Source organism: Ceratocystis lukuohia (genome assembly GCF_044167205.1).
Source record: "Ceratocystis lukuohia strain C4212 chromosome Unknown Supercontig7_pilon, whole genome shotgun sequence".
Classification (NCBI taxonomy): Eukaryota; Fungi; Ascomycota; class Sordariomycetes; order Microascales; family Ceratocystidaceae; genus Ceratocystis; species Ceratocystis lukuohia.
Window position 1 is genome coordinate 104,966 of NW_027263526.1, and position 19,104 is coordinate 124,069.

The 19,104-nt window shown below is 46.4% G+C and overlaps 5 protein-coding genes across 5 annotated transcripts; 4 read left to right on the top strand and 1 right to left on the bottom strand.

Annotated features, from left to right (window-relative positions):
* Positions 1-2,409: 2,409 nt before the first annotated feature.
* On the bottom strand, positions 2,410-3,027 carry HOO65_070019 (uncharacterized protein; the record flags this gene model as incomplete). Its single annotated transcript, XM_071001219.1, has 1 exon — positions 2,410-3,027. One exon carries the CDS (start codon positions 3,025-3,027, stop codon positions 2,410-2,412), a length of 618 nt encoding a protein of 205 aa, XP_070856737.1.
* Positions 3,028-5,381: 2,354 nt separating this feature from the next.
* On the top strand, positions 5,382-5,987 carry HOO65_070020 (uncharacterized protein; the record flags this gene model as incomplete). Its single annotated transcript, XM_071005178.1, has 2 exons — positions 5,382-5,384; positions 5,439-5,987. The coding sequence occupies 2 exons, from the start codon at positions 5,382-5,384 to the stop codon at positions 5,985-5,987; spliced, it is 552 nt and encodes a 183-aa protein (XP_070856738.1).
* Positions 5,988-7,689: 1,702 nt separating this feature from the next.
* Positions 7,690-11,803, top strand: HOO65_070021 (Vegetative incompatibility protein HET-E-1; the record flags this gene model as incomplete). Its single annotated transcript, XM_071004808.1, has 6 exons — positions 7,690-7,744; positions 7,801-7,939; positions 8,008-8,289; positions 8,352-8,902; positions 8,962-10,481; positions 10,541-11,803. 6 exons carry the CDS (start codon positions 7,690-7,692, stop codon positions 11,801-11,803), a joined length of 3,810 nt encoding a protein of 1,269 aa, XP_070856739.1.
* Positions 11,804-12,630: 827 nt separating this feature from the next.
* Positions 12,631-13,808, top strand: HOO65_070022 (uncharacterized protein; the record flags this gene model as incomplete). The annotated part of the gene is made up of 2 exons (XM_071005075.1): positions 12,631-12,635; positions 13,037-13,808. 2 exons carry the CDS (start codon positions 12,631-12,633, stop codon positions 13,806-13,808), a joined length of 777 nt encoding a protein of 258 aa, XP_070856740.1.
* Positions 13,809-17,530: 3,722 nt separating this feature from the next.
* On the top strand, positions 17,531-18,358 carry HOO65_070023 (uncharacterized protein; the record flags this gene model as incomplete). The annotated part of the gene is made up of 1 exon (XM_071001220.1): positions 17,531-18,358. The coding sequence occupies one exon, from the start codon at positions 17,531-17,533 to the stop codon at positions 18,356-18,358; it is 828 nt and encodes a 275-aa protein (XP_070856741.1).
* Positions 18,359-19,104: the final 746 nt, after the last annotated feature.

Here is a 19,104-nt window from a genome sequence, read left to right on the forward strand (position 1 = left end):
TTTATGGAATGGAAAAGTTGATGGGGCTGTGTTGTGGGGCTCACGCACAGCCCTAACACTTAAATCCTTTGTCATCTCTGAACCTATGACATCAAGGCCAGGTAAGAAACGATATCTTAGAAGATGTGAAACACCCATAACCTGTGGTAGGTGACTCTTGGTGGATGCAGCTAGCCTATTGTCTCAGTAGGCGATTAACTTTGGGGAGCGGGGTAGTCCATTTGTGCGAATGGAGGACGGAATACGAGAAAGGCGTGATGGACACATCACACGTAAGGAGGGCTCGCAGTTAATAATAGTACCAAGCCAAAAGTTTCGAGATAAGGAACAAACAAATATTACTAGGGTGAAAAGTATAGTACAGGTCTAAGTGTTCATCCATTGTTTTTTCCTTCCGGCCGGCCCTTATCACCTGTGATTTTAACAACTAGACATGGTATACAATCCTTAGGGTTATCTATTCAGACAGGGGTCACATGCCCCATGGAAGATATGCTTGCTGACTAAAAAGTACCGAAGCGCTAAGCTAGCATGGGTATGTTGGGGGAAGAGAAGTTGTGCAGGCTGAGACAACAGGAGTCGATCCAAGCTATGGTAAGACCAATGGCAGTTGAGCTTCAAGGCGTCGTGCTCTTTATGTGGGGACAATGCATGTACTTTTCTTGATCATCTGAGAGTAAAACTGTTTCCGATGTCAGAAAGTAACAAAGCTGGCATACAAGCAACAGCCGGAGTCCACAGTCTCACATTCTGTAAAGAAGGCCAGGTACAATAATGCGCCTTCTGATATGCCTTGCCACTGCTTGCGTCATGCCATATTCGCTGAACTGAATCTAATGGGTACAGATGCTACTGCAATGTGCTTCAAAGAATGGGTCCATGGGTCCATGGGTCCAATGATGGGGGGTAAGTAAATGGGGCTGTCACCCGGCGCCAGATGACAGCCTAGGCAGAATCTGGCAAAAGGCAGGGGTGGATTGGGCCACGTTTACCATTTCATTTTGATGCACCAGGCAGTCTTCCAAGAAAAGAATTAGCCACCACCAATTTGTCTTGCTTGATCCTAGTAAACACTGCAAACAAGGAATTAGCCCTTCCAGTGCTGTAGGCTACAAGCTTCATACAGGGCGGAGCGAGCCGTCAGGATCCACCGCGCCAAGGAATCGCAATACTAGGAATGGTGAGACGGAGTGGCTAAGAAATGGGTCTCGGAGTTCTAGTATGGTTCTCAGCAAGATGGCGGTGTAGGAGCTTGGGCTTGTAGCAGTCTCAGTCTCATAACTTTCTTCAAGTATAAGCAGACAAGCGGTGAGGGGTTGAGAGCTGTTACAGCTTTCCTTTGTCCGTATATCATTTTGCTGTGTGCTTGGCGGCTTCCGAGGTAGCTTGCGCGAAAGCCCGTTGGCCTTTCCAGCCCCAATTTCGATAAAAGTGATGTGGATGTAAATGCTAGAGGTAATGTGGGTGAGATCTTGGGAATGTTCTTGTTGGGGTCACGGACAACGGGTTACACAAGCCTATCATCTAGGCTAGCTTGTGAAATGACACAATGGCCTTACAGAGCTACATGTAGGATAGCGTAGACTATAAACATCAACATGGATGTGTGCATTGTTATTGTTGGGAAAATAAGTTCGAGGTGGCTCCCTAGCCAGAGTCCATCTATCTCGATACTGTCTTTGGTCTTGATCTCGCTCTGTCTCACCGCCCTCCATCCCGTGCCACGTTGTTGCGCCCCCTCTTTTGCTGCATTGCTCATAGTTTGATTGCTATACGTGCTATATGTTTCTAGACTATTGTTTCCTCGTTGCACAGATAAGGAATACGGCTGCTTGATGTGTGACGAAAAGTTGGTCTCGGGAATGGTATTCATCTCGGTAAATGATCAGAGACTTGTTGGCTTTCTGGGAAAGGGCTCTGCTATTCGGCGGCCATCATTAATGGTAGCAGTGGATGTAGCGGCCGGCAGGATAGTCTCTGGCACCAAAACTAAAGGGGAGTATATTCTTGCGTACCTGAAGCTTGAATCAAAGCTTACCTGTCTCTAGTCGTCGTCATCAACTTCTGGGCTACCTGACTGGCCCATAATCTCAAGTCTCACACACAGATACGTCCCTAAACTTCCTATGTCCCATACCCATTTCTAGACCTACAACAGTATGTGACAGTATACTCCCTAAAATAGACAAAACGAAGCTCTACCAAGGATAGCTAGTACAATACATGCGTTCTCGTCTAGATTGATTGAGTCTACCTCTTTATTTATGAAGATAGCTATATAGTTGTCAAAGCCGACGCGCCGCTGTCGTCTCCGATCTGGTCCTGATTATTCTTCTTCTCATCCCTGTAATTATCCTCCTCATCCTCACTCCCATCATCATTGCTTCTTTTGCTGTAATAAACCTGAATCTAGTCCTTTTTGTCGCCCTCATCGCCGCTCTCGTCGCCGCTATCATTGTCGCTTTCGCCGTCACTCTCATCTCCGTCACGTCTCTTGACCTTGCCTTGGTCCTCATTATCGCTCTCATCATCGCTATCATTGTCGCTTTCGTCGTCACTCTCATCTCCGTCGCGTCTCTTGACCTTGCCTTGGCCCTCATTATCGCTCTCATCATCGCTCTCATCATCGCTCTCATCATCGCTCTCATCATCGCTCTCATCATCGCTCTCATCATCGCTCTCATCATCGCTCTGGTCGTCGCTTTCATCGTCGTCACGTCTCTTGACCTTGTTTTGACCTTCATCTTCGCTCTCGTCGTCACCGTTCCTCTTGGCCTTGTAACGGCCCTGGATCCGGTTCTTGTGGTAAGCCCTAGGCTGCCTCTCGGATACACATTTGCTGCAATCAGCACCCTCAACGATGCCATTGCCACAGACGGTGCTGCAGTCATCAAGGTTACGAATGTACTTCACATCAGAAGACCTGGCGATGCTGGAAGGAGTCAAGCGGGATTCCCCGCCCAAAGGAGCGGCCGTAGTAGCCTTGGAAGCGGCAACAGCTGCAATAATGGCGTGGATGAGCTGCATTGTGGCGGATTTAATAAAGAGAAAGTCTTTGTTACTTGGTGGGTCGTGTTGTATGTAGTTGTATGTATAGGTGTTGGTGGATGCCGTAAGGATAAAAACAATGGAACAAGGAAGTGAATGTAGATGTAGATACGGAAGAGTAAACGGATTATGTAAATGAAGAAGAGCAAGGATAAGATGAAGATGAAACAAGATAAAGAAGGGGAAGAGAAGATGCAAGTGCAGAGAAGCAAAGAAAAGATGCAGAAGTGAGTGGTGGTGAGCAGAACGGGAGATAGATAGCTTCGACAGAGCAGACATAGCCACCATTATATACAAGAAGAACAGCAGTTAAAGAAACGATTTTAGGTTACCCTTGATTCAAGTAGCAAGACAATGGGACCCTTCTATGATACATTGCAAGACTTTTTCGGCAGTCAAGAGTAATAAGGCACAGAGTTCTTCATAGTCAGGATGGAATGTGCCACATGAGGCTAGATCTTGTCGTTTCACCTCGATATACCCCTAACTTCCGAGTGGTTTGCTATTTTGGTTCATTGGTCTAGTAGCATCTGTGCTATCAATTGTCCAACCGCAACCGATGAAGAGAGCAGTCAACTCCTATTGGTTGTCTATAGGAAGTCAAGTGCTATCATAGCAGGAGAGTTTGCTCAACCATAAGACGAGCAGTAGAAGAAGGACCTGGTTATCAAGGAGGTGAGCAGGCCTACCATGTATGCAGAGAAAGCCGTGAAATACACTATTCTATATCAAGAGGTAGACAGGACAGGGGACAGCTAAAAGAATACCTTCCACAGAAACGTTCGGCCGAACAGAGCACTTGATCTCAATGCTTCTAGAGAGCGCTAAAATATTCCCCGGCAATTCTGAGCCCCGCCCGTAATAGTCTAGTAATCCGGGGCGTTCGCTCTCCGGTTGAAGCTACTTTGAGTTGAGCGTTGGTTACTTTGCAGTATCGTGGGTGTCATCCTACGACCTCACAGTCGCTGCATTGCTATTGGAGATTTGGAAGTTCTAATAATGTAATGGAAGACAAAGGGCTGGCGGTGTTGTGAGAGGTGTTGGCGGAGGAAAGCAGGACTTGGGACCAGGTGGAAGTCTGCAGTTAGCATATGTATTATTACAAAGCAGACAGAGTTATGCGGGTTGGGTATGTAGAGATGCGCAGTCTCAGCCACACTGTGGCACTGCCACATGACCGACCCACTTCACACATTTATACCTAGTCCTAGAATTCTCTGTAGATAGATTAAAGTGAATATATTCTCTATGCAAAATCGTCACAACAGTGTACCGCACGATTACTGTTGCGTGGCGCGGTATACATGTTAAGTGGCGTCCCATACGTGCCCCACTTATCCGAACCTATTGTGGCTGGTCACGTGACATGATTGACACCACAATACAAAAGGAATAGTTCCAGGACGTAGCATAGACTTAAACCCTTTAATAAACCAACTGATTCAACATTTAAGATCTATTCTACAATTACCAATGTTAAGCTAGTCCCCTCCGCGTACTAGCACCTTCGGCTGATTCGGCCGAAGTTCTTCTATTTTGCTCTCGGAGTTTAGCTTTTTTGTTCAAGGTTTCTTCCATATCTTAGGCCTATTAGTGGCATTTACTACCTCTAGCATCCAGCGATATACTGTGAGCTGACTAAATAAGACCGTATTAGCTATGAACCAAGTTGAATCAAGTAAAAGCATCTTTGCAGCACTCATCTACTGCGTACCCTGCCCCTGTCCACCCTGTCCACATTTCTACAGTGAGCATACGGATCCCTATGATTTGATTTGCTACTATGCAGCAGACACATATTTCGTGCTCTATGCGCATATATGTATTCTATCTGCATTCCACAGATACTTGCCGGCACAGGACTGGGTCGATGTACATTGTGGACATGATTATGTGCCTATAAACCTATGCAACCCCAGGCATACAATCTCCTCTATCGCTGTTATGGGAGACTGGCTTGCTTGCTATTTCGTTCGGTGTTCGTGTGCCGTATCGCCCATACAAACGCCTTTAGCTCTAATCATATGGAAGCAGCTGGTGGTATGAATATTGTTATTTCCGAGCTGTAGAGTGCATTTCTATATCTTGGCATTATTACTTACCACATGGGAGAAATGTATAACGTACAGGATAAGCATGCGGACCAAACAAGTATGCACACCAAAAATCAAACAACTTTACTTTCTTCCATTTGATCAATCAATTCTCAACCATTAAATATGCCCCAACCAAATAACGAGGGTGATATAATTCTTGCTCTTCAAGCCCCTCAAAATGACCAAAAATTAAGTCTCTGACAGGCTGCAAAGACTATAAGTTACGTCGCCGGCACCATGGTATTGAATCTCGGCATGACTGGATCCCCAAATCGCGAAAACTCTCTGACCTAGAAGAGGAGACTATTGTACAGTTCATTATCGACCTGGATTCGCGAGGACTTCCTGCGCGCCTTCGTGGTGTTGAAGAAATGGCTAATTAACTGCTCGCCGACACCTGTTGCTAAGTGCTGGGCTTCCAACTTCGTCAAGCGACAACCAGACCTCAAGACGCGATTTAATCGTAGATACGACTATCAAAGAGCCAAATGCGAAGATCCTACTATTATTCACGATTGGTTCAGGCTCGTGGAGGACACAATCGCCAAGTATGGCATTACCCTTGTGGATATTTACAACTTTGATGAGACTGGGTTTATGATGGGCCTCATTGCGAGTGGAATGGTTGTCACAGGCACAGAAAGACGTGGAACGGCAAAGTCAGTGCAGCCTGGAAACCAGGAATGCGTTACTGCCATTCAGGCGATCAATGCCGAAGGCTGGGCGATCGCGCCGTTTATCGTAGTTGCGGGCCGATATCACCTTGCCAGCTGGTACCAAGAAAGCACCCTTCCATGGGATTTGGCTATCGCGACAACCCAAAATGGCTGGACTGATAGTTAGACAGGCCTTGAGTGGCCTAAGCACTTTGATCGGCATACAAAGGCACGATCTAGTGGTCGCTATCGCCTTCTGATCTTCGACGGTCATGAAAGCCACCACTCAGTTGACTTTGAGGAACACCGCAAGGACAACAACATTATCGCACTTTGTCTGCCATCTCATTCATCTCATATACTCCAGCCTCTCGACATTAGCTGCTTTGGACCTCTCAAGAAGGCATATGGTCAAGAAATTGAGCATCTGATCAGGTGTTAGATAACCCACGGTTCCAAGACTGACTTCTTTGCTGCATTTTATGCTGCCCATCAAGCCACTATGACAGAAGGGAATATCAGGGGAGAATTTATAGGAGCTGTAATTGTTCCTTGAGATCTTGAAAGTGTAATTTCTAAACTTGATTTGTGGCTATGGACCCCAACACTGCTCAAGGAGGAGGACAGCCTTCCTGACCCATGGGTTCCCAAGACACCAAAGACAGTACTTGAGGCCACTTCTCAACCTGACTACTGTGAAGGACAAATCAGGCAGGACCAAAGTAGCTCTCCAGCATCTATTCTTGAGGTGCTCAAGTCATTTTCCAAGGGAACAACGGCAATAATGCATCAAATGACATTATTGAAGTCTGAGAACCAGACGCTTTGACAGTCAAACGAGGCCCTTGGCAAGCACCGCACAGCAAAAAGAAGGCGGCTACAGAATACAGGAACAATGACTATAGATGATGGTAGGCAGGCGATTGATCAAAAGGACATTGGCACACAGATAGAGGGGGAGTTATCGAGAAGTGGTGGTCGAGGAGGGTCGGGGCTAGTGAATGAAAAGCACTGTAGGACATGTGACAGAACTGGTCACAATGCAAGAACATGCCAGATAGTTTCTACAATGTCTGTAGAAGAACATAGCACTCAGTTCCAATTGTTTAGATGCTTTGTTGTGTTTTTATGCCATGTTCTGTCTTGAGTGTTTATTTCTTTGGTGCGCATGCTTATCGTGCATGTTACGTCATTATGCTTCGCTAAATTCAGTAGGTGTTGGATGAAATGTTGGATGAACTGCATGGAGGATGGGTATTGTGGGGAATTTGCCTTCGGTCGGGTTAACCCTGGGTAAACCCGAGCCTGAATACTTCAGCTTAGTTGTCCATGATGGAAGAACTTAACACCGTAGAGAATGAATAGAAAAGAAGCTTCACCATAACGATCAATCTGTATACTAGCACAGTTCCACATGCGGTTGTACAGGCTCACGAGTGACTTCTAAAGTGATAAAATCTGAATTCAGTAGATTGTTCCGACAGTAGGATTGGGCATGGCGCTAAAAAAATACTGTGCTACAATCCGTCATTGCATCATGGTGCTTAGTGAAAATACTACGCTACGTACGTAGTTGGCCACCAAAAGCTGCACATTGAGCCAATAATCGCCAACAACATCCTCACCTTTGCATATGTAATAAACCGGGCGAGTGGTTGTCCTTCCCCTCACTTGATGGTATGCTTCCCATTCCCCTGTTTCTCTTGTTTTTCCTGTTTCTCCTCCTTTGTCGTTTTTTCTACCAAGCTATTTACCACGAGATTCATTCATAGTACAGCCATTCCGTACATCCAGATCGTTTTCTTCACCCAGCTCTTTTTGTTACATCTATCCTCTATCCTGATTACAGGCTCCCATTTTTCCAGCTTTGCAGTATGAACCAGACAGTCATGGATTCATCTACGAGACAAGCTACTGGGCCGCCAAAAAGAATCCTCTCTATCGGTATGCCCCTTTATTCGTGTAAAACTCGCGTGCTTTCATGTCGCTGATTTGTATAGATGGCGGTGGTGTCCGTGGGCTTTCGAGCTTACTGATTTTGGAAAAGATCATGGAACGCATCAAGCATTTAGAGAATCTACCTGAAGTTCCAAAACCCTGTGACAGGTTTGATCTCATTGGTGGTACAGGCACCGGAGGGTATGGCTTTTACCAGGTCCAAGTTCTACCTTTATCTTATGGGTAATTTGCTAACAAGACTATCGCAGCATCATCGCTATTATGCTTGGGCGGCTAAAAATGAATGTTGACGAATCGATTAAAGCATATAAGAAACTTTCCGAGACTGGCTTCTGCGAGAAGCGCACAATATTCAAGCGGTCGAACTATGCCTTCTCAGACAAGAAGCTGGAAGCTGCTATCAGAGTAGCAATTCGGAATAACTGCTGTGAGGCATCATGTGTCGAACAGCGCAGAGAAAGAACAACCTCTACACCCAGTAATTGTACGCATGGCGACTTGTGCTTCTACGAAGAAAACTGTGTTAAGACGTAAGTTTGAGCCTTATCTAGCCAGAAGATCTCACATCCAACATCTCACATTTATTTCATAGCGCTGTGCTGGCCGTAACTAAGAACAATGTTGAAACATTGCCGACTATCTTCACAACATATCCTCCACTTACTACAAGCCTTAGCACATGTACGGTTTGGGAGATTGCAAGGGCGACATCCGCAGCTGTAGCCTTTTTCAAGCCTTTCAAACTTGGCCGAGATGGCATTGAATTCATCGATGCAGCTTTTGGCAACAATAATCCGTGTGAGACCCTCATCAAGGAGGCCAAAAAGCTTTTTCCACGCCACGAGACGATAGCCGTGAGCCTCGGCACAGGCCTTGGCGATGTCGTTGAAATTAAGAATTTGCGAAGCTCTATAACCTCGGCATTTGAAAAGATGGCGTCAAGCTCCAAGGGCGCTCACCAACGCCTGAAAGATAGATATGGGGGCACAAAGAATTATCACCGACTCGACGTTATAAGTGGTCTCATGGATGTCACTCTACTTGATTCCAGTGCATTGAGCAAGATCGCAGCACTTACGCAAAACTATCTCAAGGAGAATGATGACCTTGTTGCTAAATGTGTCAAGGCTTTGGCTGCAAATGGTATTACTCGACCTTTGTTACAAATTCGTGTAGTTATTGAGCTAATACTCTTGTGGCAGGAAATGATCATACAGAAGGTCAACACTACGATATGGACGAAAACGACAAGCGATGCCTTTCTGATCTCTACGTCGCTGATCCCTGCACAGATAAGAAAGCTATTGAAAGCACAAAGGGCGGTTTACTGAAAGACTCCTATAAATGGATCATTAGCCACAACAGCTTCGAACAGTTCCGAAAAGGAAGCGAATCAAAAATCCTCTGGATCAAAGGAGATCCCGGCAAGGGCAAAACAATGCTGCTTTGTGGCATCATCGATGAGTTGACGCTGGAAAGTTCATCGACTCTGTCCTACTTCTTTTGCCAAGCTACAAGCAATCAGCACAATACAGCTACCTCTGTAGTGCGAGGCCTCATCTATCATCTAGCACGCTGCAATCCACGGCTCATTAAACATGTGCGAGACAAGTATGATTGCAAGAGGGGGCTTTTCAAAACTGAAACGCCTTGGCACGATCTTTGCGACATACTAACCGCGATGGTGAACGACCCGAGTCTCAAGAAGGTCATTTTGGTTGTTGATGGCCTAGATGAGTGCAGTGTAGATCGACCAAAGCTGCTCGAATTCATCACCGAGCCCTCGCAGGCCAAATGGATTGTGTCGAGCCGCAATTGGCTAGATATTCAAGACGCCCTAGAAAATGCGAAGCATAAGGTCAAAATACACCTTGAAATAAACCAAGATTCAGTCTCTGCGGCAGTCGATTCGTTTATCGAGTTCAAGGTGGATCAACTTATGCGCACAAAAAAATGCGATGAGGCGAAGAAGGCGGCCATACTCGAATACTTGAAGACGAATTCAAACGGTACTTTCCTCTGGGTAGCCCTGGTTTGCCACGAGCTTTCCAACTCACAAGTCAGAAACCGGCACATGCTGGATACGATGAAGTCCCTCCCACCTGGGCTTGATCCACTGTACCAGCGAATGATGATGAACATCTCCGAGTCCAAGGATGCACAGCTCTGTAAAGATATTGTTGCTTATGTCTTGATTGTGTACCGACCTCTCACTTTGGACGAGCTGCGTGTCCTTGTCGAAGGACTTGAACACGAGCGAACAATAGAAGTGGAAGAACTCATCGCCTCGTGCGGGTCTTTCTTGACAATTCATAACAATGTTGTGTCCTTTGTGCACCAGTCAGCGAAGGACTATTTTCATGATAAGGCATTGCAAGAGATCCTACCTTTCGGAATTCCACACCAGCACCACAAGGTCCTCTTACGATCACTTGATATCCTGCACGAAAAGCTTCAGCGTGACATTTACGGATTGAAGACACCCGGGTGCCTGATTGATGAGGTTTCAGTCCCTGAGAGTAATCCACTAGCTCCTATTCACTACTTCTGCATCTTCTGGGTTGATCATCTTTGCGAGTCTGCAGCAGATGATGGAGTCAATGTGAATAATGGGATCTTAGCCTTCTTTAACGAAAAATACCTTCAGTGGTTAGAGGCAATCAGCCTTCTACACAGCATTTCTAGTGCTGCAAGAATAATGGAAAAGCTGACGACCTTTTTGGTAAGTATCTTTGCCATATCGAGAGGGGCTGTGATGAAACATTGATTAACAACCTGTAGCAGGAGAAAGCATCACAAGATCTACGAGAAATTGTCAAAGACGCTCAAAGATTCCTCTTCACTCATGGGGGAGTTATTGAAATTGCACCACTGCAGGTTTATGTCTCAGCTCTCATATTCAGCCCCACAAATAGCTTGACAAGGCAAATATACAGTCATGAAGAGCCAGACTGGATTGAGCCGAAGCCACGGGTGGAAGAAAACTGGGATGTCTGCCTACGGACTCTTGAGGGCCATGATGATTGTGTGAATTCAGTGGTCTTCTCAAATGATGGACAGCGACTGGCATCAGGGTCTTCTGACTCCACAGTCAAGATCTGGGATGCGACTTCTGGTGCGTGTCTGGGCACTCTTGAGGGCCATGGTGATGCTGTGAGTTCAGTGGTCTTCTCAAATGATGGACAGCGACTGGCATCAGGGTCTTGGGACTTCAAAGTCAAGATCTGGGATGCGACTTCTGGTGCGTGTCTGCAGACCCTTGAGGGCCATAGTGGTTCTGTGTATTCAGTGGCCTTCTCAAATGATGGACAGCGACTGGCATCAGGGTCAGAAGACTCCACAGTCAAGATCTGGGATGCGACTTCTGGTGCGTGTCTGCAGACCCTTGAGGGCCATAGTGGTTCTGTGTATTCAGTGGCCTTCTCAAATGATGGACAGCGACTGGTATCAAGGTCTTCTGACTCCACAGTCAATATCTGGGATGCGACTTCTGGTGCGTGTCTGCAGACCCTTGAGGGCCATAGTTATTCTGTGAATTCAGTGGTCTTCTCAAATGATGGACAACGACTGGCATCAGGGTCTTCGGACTTCACAATCAAGATCTGGGATGCGACTTCTGGTGCGTGTCTGCAGACCCTTGAGGGCCATAGTGATTCTGTGTATTCAGTGGTCTTCACAAGTGATGGACAGCGACTGGTATCAAGGTCTTCTGACTCCACAGTCAATATCTGGGATGCGACTTCTGGTGCGTGTCTGCAGACCCTTAAGGGCCGTCATGGCATAGTGGACCAATCAGTGTTCTTGAATACTGAACAATCATTTTTGCCCCTTGTTGTCGACAAGCCATCCTCGTTTCCCTCTCGATCTCACAGCTATAGTATTAGCCAGGATGATGTCTGGATTATGCAAGATCAGCAACGGGTGCTTTGGCTGCCACCATCATATCGTCCTAAGAGATCGGCATTCTTATCTAACACTTTTGTGCTAGTCTCCGCCTCTCATCACGTCACAGTCATTGGATTCAAGCCCATCTCTCATCATTAGAATTTTAGCATCAAAGCGACCCGCTCCCACTTTTTCCATAACATGGCAGATTCCATCCTTCATTAGATTTTATTTATCGGTCGGTTTTTTTCATAAATCTAGTTCTTCGTTTTAATCATCAGTTCACAAAAGTCAGAACTAATAGGACAAATTGGTCGGACATACTGAATATCCCAAAAATGACAAGAAGAAGGGATGTGTGATTTGTGGTTGTTTCTCGTCTAACGTTCGCGATAAGCATGCGCACCAAAAATCAACCAACTTTACTTTCTTCCATTTGATCAATCAATTCTCAACTATTAAATATGCCTCAACCAAATAACGAGCGTGATATACTTCTTGCTCTTCAAGCCCTTGAAAATGACCGAAGATTAAGTCTCCGACAGGCTGCAAAGACATACAAAGTGGGCTATTATAAGTTACGTCGCCGGCACAATGGTAATCAATCTCGGCATCACTGGACCCCCAAATCACGAAAGCCATCTGATCTAGAAGAGCAAACTATTGTACAGTTTATCATCGACCTGGATTCGCGAGGACTTCCTCCGCGACTTCGTGGTGTTGAAGAAATGGCCAATCAACTGCTCGCCGACACCTGTTGCTAAGTGCTGGGCTTCCAACTTCGTCAAGCGACAACCAGACCTCAAGACGCGATTTAATCGCAGATACCACTGTGTCGGAACAATCTACTGAATTCAGATTTTATCACTTTAGAAGTCACTCGTGATCCTGTACAACCGCACGTGGAACCGTGCTGGTATACAGATTGATCGTTATGGTGAAGCTTGTTTTTCTATTCATTCTCTCAGGTGTCAAGTTCTTCCATCATGGTGTAGGTTTTAGGGTTCAGGGTCACATGACAATCGGACCCTGACCCCGCTCTGAGATAGACTTACGAAGCGCCAGCTTCGGAAGTCTGTCACAGAGTTTGCTTCCTTCTTCATCAAGCTTTTAGAATCAGAGAATCGACGTACATTTTAGGATAGCTATTCTTCCGAGACTCACGTATTTATATGCATCAACGTGAGTGATTATAGCGCCTGTTTACTGTGGTCAATAGTCGCAGGGTTACAACTGCCGTATCATAGACGCAGGCGTAACACCCACAATGGACAACTAAGCTGAAGTATTCGGGCTCGGGTTTACCCAGGGTTAACCCGACCGAAGGCAAATTCCCCACAATACCCATCCTCCATGTAGTTTATGCAACATTCATCCAACACACTATCAAAGAGCCAAATGCGAAGATCCTACTATTATTCGCAATTGGTTCAGGCTCGTGGAGGACACAATCGCCAAGTATGGCATTACCCTTGTGGATATTTACAACTTTGATGAGACTCGGTTTATGATGGGCCTAATTGCGAGTGGAATGGTTGCCACAGGCACAGAAAGACGTGGAAAGGCAAAGTCAGTGCAGCCTGGAAACCGGGAATGCGTTACTGCCATTCAGGCGATCAATGCCGAAGGCTGGTCGATCGCGCCGTTTATCGTAGTTGCGGGCCGATATCACCTTGCCAGCTGGTACCTAGAAAGCAACCTTCCAGTGGATTTGGCTATCGCGACAACCCACAATGGCTGGACTAATGATGAGACAGGCCTTGAGTGGCCTAAGCACTTTGATCGGCATACAAAGGCACGATCTAGTGGTCGCTATCGCCTTCTGATCTTCGACGGTCATGAAAGCCACTACTCAGTTGACTTTGAGAAACACTGCAAGGACAACAACATTATCGCACTTTGTCTGCCATCTCATTCATCTCATATACTCCAGCCTCTTGATATTGGCTGCTTTGGACCTCTCAAGAAGGCATATGGTCAAGAAATCGAGCATCTGATCAGGTGTTCGATAACCCACGTTTCCAAGACTGACTTCTTTGCAGCATTTTATGCTGGCCATCAAGCCACTATGACAGAAAGAAATATCAAGGGGGGATTTAGAGGAGCTGGACTTCTTCCTTTAGATTCTGAAAGTGTCATTTCTAAGCTTGATGTGTGGCTATAGACCCCAACATCACTCGAGGATGAGGCCAGTCTTCCCGACCCATGGGTTCCCAAGACACCAAAGACAGTACTTGAGGCCACTTCTCAATCCGAATACCTTTAAAGACGAATCAGGAAGCATCAAAGTAGCTCTCCAGCATCTATTCTTGAGGCGCTGAAGTCATTTTCCAAGGCAACAAAGGCAATAATGCATCAAATGACATTATTGAAGTCTGAGAACCAGACGCTTCGACAGTCAAACGAGACCCTTGGCAAGCAACACACAGCAAAAAGAAGGCGGCTACAGAATACAGAAACAATGACTATAGAAGATGGTAGGCAGGCGATTGATCAAAAGGACATTAGCACACAGATACAGGGGGAATTATCGAGAAGTGGTGGTCAAGCAGGGTCGGGGCTAGTGAATGAAAGGCACTGTAGGACATGTGGTAGAACTGGTCATAATGCAAGAACATGTCAAATAGTTCCTACAATGTCTGCAGAAGAACATAGCACTCAGCCTTAATTGTAGATGCTTTGTTGTGTTTTTATGCCACTTTCTGTCTTGAGTGTTGATTTTTTTGGTGTGCATACTTGTTTGGTGCGCATGCTTATCGTGTACGTTAAAGCTCACGTCTTCTCAGGGTTAGACATTCTAGGGTTATTATTGCGACAACGCCATACACAATAAAGCTGCGGCTTCTGAGGAGCAGAAAGTTTGCACTAGTCAGTGGCTAGGGCGGCTACAAAGAGTGAGGACTGTGCTTTTCAAGTTAAAGCGTGGCAGCTATCCATGCAAGTATACAACCACGACCATTCGGTCCATTTTGTCTTGGCAGACAGAGCACAGTCCAAGGCAAGATTTCTAGGTTTACTAGAAAGTCCTGCCAATGTTTTAGGCCTCCATGCTTTGGCAATGATTACGAGGCCGCCATTGCTGTTGCATGCTGCTTTCTAGTAGGTTAGGGGAAGACATTGGATCTCTAGCTTTGCGCCCCATAGAGCCCTCAAGTACCTGTAATCGATACTATCATATCTGCCAGGTAAGTGCATCGTTGGTGCTCTGACTACAAGACCAGCTGTTCAACGCCCTTGAGATCTCCACCCAACTGCGTCCTGGTATGCCGTTATCAACGACAGCATGGCGGCTTTATGCGATCTCTATCTTGGTGGACTAACTAGTGCTTCTTGCTGCGGCGAACCACAGTCTATTACCGCTTAATGGGTTGGTTGAAGCTCCTTTGACCCCCCATCTTTTTGTTCGTCCCATCATTTGCTTCTAATTCCTGTCCACAAAACATGCTTGAGCCACACAAGAAGGCCCTTATGTCTGATAACGTTTGGGCAAACTTGCCAGTAACCCAAGTCAGGGTTACCAGGATTGCTGACCCTGATCCACTTCGCCCAGACGTTAGGGCTAGTATCAGACATCAAGGGTCTTCTTCCAAGGCCCATGTGCTTAATCTAGAGCATGGTAGTGATGGATATATAAACCGGCTAGGTTCCGCGAGGCTTAGTTGAGCTATAGCTAGGCTAGTTAGTCTCAACTAATATACTCTGATCATAGAGTCCCTACGTAATCATGCCACTGGCTGTTTATTCTAAAAGGACTTTGACTCTCTAGTCATAAGAAAAGAAACTCCCAATTATGGATGGTTCCCGTGTACTAGCAATCCCCTAATGCTGATCATTAACCATGGGCTCTTGATCCTGAAGATAAATGCCTCATTAAGCGGACTGCCCTTTTCTGACACAACACTCCAGGATGGGTTTATTACAATTCTTGCATGAAACTAAGAAGATTGAGCAAACCCATTGTTGTAAGCTTGTGATGCCAGGCACCGCCTTTGGTAGTAATGAAGGCAGACACTCGATTCCACACTTTGGGTCATACATCTTGACTAATACATGTGAGGTCAAGTGTTGCAATAACAATTACGTCAAGAAGCTGGCCCAGGGTTCAGGTTACAACTTAGTCCTTGTCTAAGCCAGCCGACGAATGCCACATCCATGTACTTGTATACTAACTAGCATTATCACCCACCCCCAGGTTAGCTCCTTCTTGCCCTCAATGCATGGTGTTTGGCTATGGTCTCTAAGCCTGCACCAAGACGCATCTGCAGTAGGCCTATTGCACCGACGGAGGCCTGGAAACTAGTCGATTCGCCATTGAAATATGCGAAGGCCACAGTCTTGGGTCTACAAAAGAGGTACCGGCCACCCCCGGCCGCAAGAAGCAGGATGCAGTCATCAACATCAGCATGTACTTTGCGCGGGCGGCGTTAGTGAACAACAGAATTCTTAAGCCCACTTGTCATGGGTTAGCTACACAATAGCTATCACAAATATGGTCGCTTTGGAATAAAGTAATAGGTCAATTAATTCCTTTTACTATTAATTTCCACAGTGGGAGCCATAGACGCATAGCTTAAGATGCTTGCATTAACGAAAGCAATAATAGGGACATCGAGGGATGGTGGAGTGGCCGCGGCTCAAAAGCGACTCGGAGGGTCACGCGGACAGCGACTCGGACGACGAGTGCGAAAACGAAGACGAGTAGGGGTTTGTAGTGAGAATCTTTTTGCTGAAAAGTACGAATCTTATGCCTGATCGCCCTATACCCCAGAATTAGCGACTAGACCACAGGCGCCAAGGAGAATAAGGATGCCCTAGAACACTAGACGAGTCGAAGACTTCTGATCCATGCGCGAAAGGATGCAGCTAGTTCGCCCGAGGAACTTCTATCCCTGCCCCAATTGCCCTGCTGTTTGAAAAAAGCAGCATGCAACGACACCTTTTTGGAAAGATTCAGCCTTCTTCTTTCCCTGGGGAGTAAATGAAATACCTATATCAAGCTAGGCTTCGTCCTTACCCCCCGTGCTCCACGGAATAGCGGCTGTGCGCTTGTGCGATGCGGAGGAAGAAAGCGAAAGCCCCCCCCCCCTTGTGGTTTTCAAGTGTCTAGAACAGCAGATATTATTTGCCTCATTATAACACCATTCGTCTATGCAGAAGCTGAGGATGCTTGTGAGATGGTGGTGGTTTGATATCAGGCAATGAATGAGCCTATGGTTTCCCCATTATTGAAAAGTGCCTCATTTTGATGCTCAGATTTGCATTGTTAAATAATGGAACTGGAATTTTTCTAACGCCACGATGTATGGTTTGGTATGGAGTTAGTTGTCATTGCAAAGCACACCCTAAAAGTAAGGGTGGAAATGGTGTTGTAGGCTGCTACTGACATCTAGATACCTTTGTACTACATCATTCATGGCATATGAGCATAGAAAGAGCATGACCTACCACCAAGGGCAAAGCCTATACTACAACCAGCTCGTCTTGAACCTTTCATGCCTTGATTCATGATAACTCAAGTGAGACCTAAATTGGGTTATTATGTAGACTGGCTGGTGATTTGATGCAAAAGTCATCTATAAGCCCGGGCTGTAGGAGCGTGGGGCCACATGAAGTCAGCACACTCTGTGGACCACCCTGGGTTGGTGAGAAGCGCAGTAGCATAGCTCATAGCCCTCGTTGATTTGTAAGAAAAGAATAGTAAGAATTGCCTAGCTCAGTGTTGAATAGTTCATGAAATGCATTTGAGAAATCATTAAAAAGCCAACGTGAGCCGCTCATGTTGAAGTCATAAGTACGGTATCTTCTCTCTACACCAATCTTCCAACCGAATACTTCCCCCTACAATATTTGGACATCTTTCTTTACATCCCCCACAGCATCCCGGCAATGAGATTTCTTTCAGTTTGCTTGCCTTTGGCTCTATCCCTTCTCAAGCTCGCCCAGGCTACGATTCTAGAGGACCATGGCTACCTAGTCATGAGCGCTTCTAATGTTGACTTCGTCCTTTCCCACAATGGAGATAGAAACTACCAGTTGATTAATATCCTCAGCTTCCATCCCTGGATCAACATAGCCACTATCATTACTGCCAACAATGACATGGAGCCCGAACGTGAGAACAAGCTTGGCCTGGATGAGATATATACTGCTCTCTCGGCAAAACATGGCAAAGTTCCCAGCGGTGTCAACTGGGTAATTTCTGAGACTAATAGAGACCTGAAAACGGACACGCTCATTAGCGAGATTCGCAAGAATCGCGGCCTTGATGCTAAAGCCGACGTCACGGTCGTTGCTGGCGATGAAGAGTGGACGACGATTCTGGGCACTAAATACTACAAGGATGCAGCAATGGTTAACCCCAAAAAGCTTGAAAAGGTGGCCATCAAAACAATCCAACGCACTATGTTTAGTACGACTTTCGACGTTGATTGCTTCTACTTTAACTTCCCCGAGAGAAAAGCCACGGAGACAGGGGACCAGGATGGCGGGGCGGTGGATGTGGAGAAGGAGCGGATGAAGGCGTGGGCGGACAAGTGGGAGCGTGAGTGGGAAGGCGGGTGGAATAGCGGGAAAAAGGAGACGCCTATGATGAAGGGCATGTTTATTGAGAATGAGAAGGAGCGAGATGAATCTATGGAGGCTATTTACACTGAGATTAGGAAGTTGATCCTGGACATTGAGGAGAACAAAGACGCTCCGGTTTCCATGATCTAGCTGAAGACCCCATGCTCTCAGAAGCAGTGGTAATGCGGCTGTATGCCAGGGAGAGGAAAGACAAGGGCTATTACACCACCCTCTCCCGCACCCATCATACTTTTATAGATAATATCATTCGATATATTGTAACCTTGTTTAAAAGCCCTAGCTCATCATGATGATGAGATTTACTACTAAACCCACCTTTGACGGATTTCTGACTGCTCGGAAAAGCTTCCTCCTGCCCACTGCGGTATGCTTGCCAGCAAAGACCCAAGGCTCTAGCATCAGTAACCTACAAGCATAAATTCAGCCACTGGAGCCTTCTTGAGTTTGCGGCTGAATGGCACCCCACTCGAGTTGGCAGCCATGGCACTAAAGAGCCATTAGAGAGTCTCAGTTGTCATGGTTCTTAGCCCGCGGCAACAGCGTCCTATCCCTCGATCTAAGCTCTTCCCAAGCCACCCCAGGATGATTGTAGATATGTTGTACAGGCAGGCTCGGGAATAGCGAGGAATTCCACATGGAGGTGGAAAGGGGAGAAACTATTCAAGATACCTGAATGAGTAAGGGTTGGGATAGTATGATGGGACTGACTGCCTTGTGGGGCTCGTGTAGCCTCCACCACAGGCCCAGCCTTAACAACGATCGGCCGCGGTCCATATAATCTTCCACGTTGGCCTTCCACAGTTGCTGGAAGTCCTCAGCAACAAGCTCAGTGTAGTGATGCGTACGTAGTCTCAGCCACACTGTGGCGCTGCTAC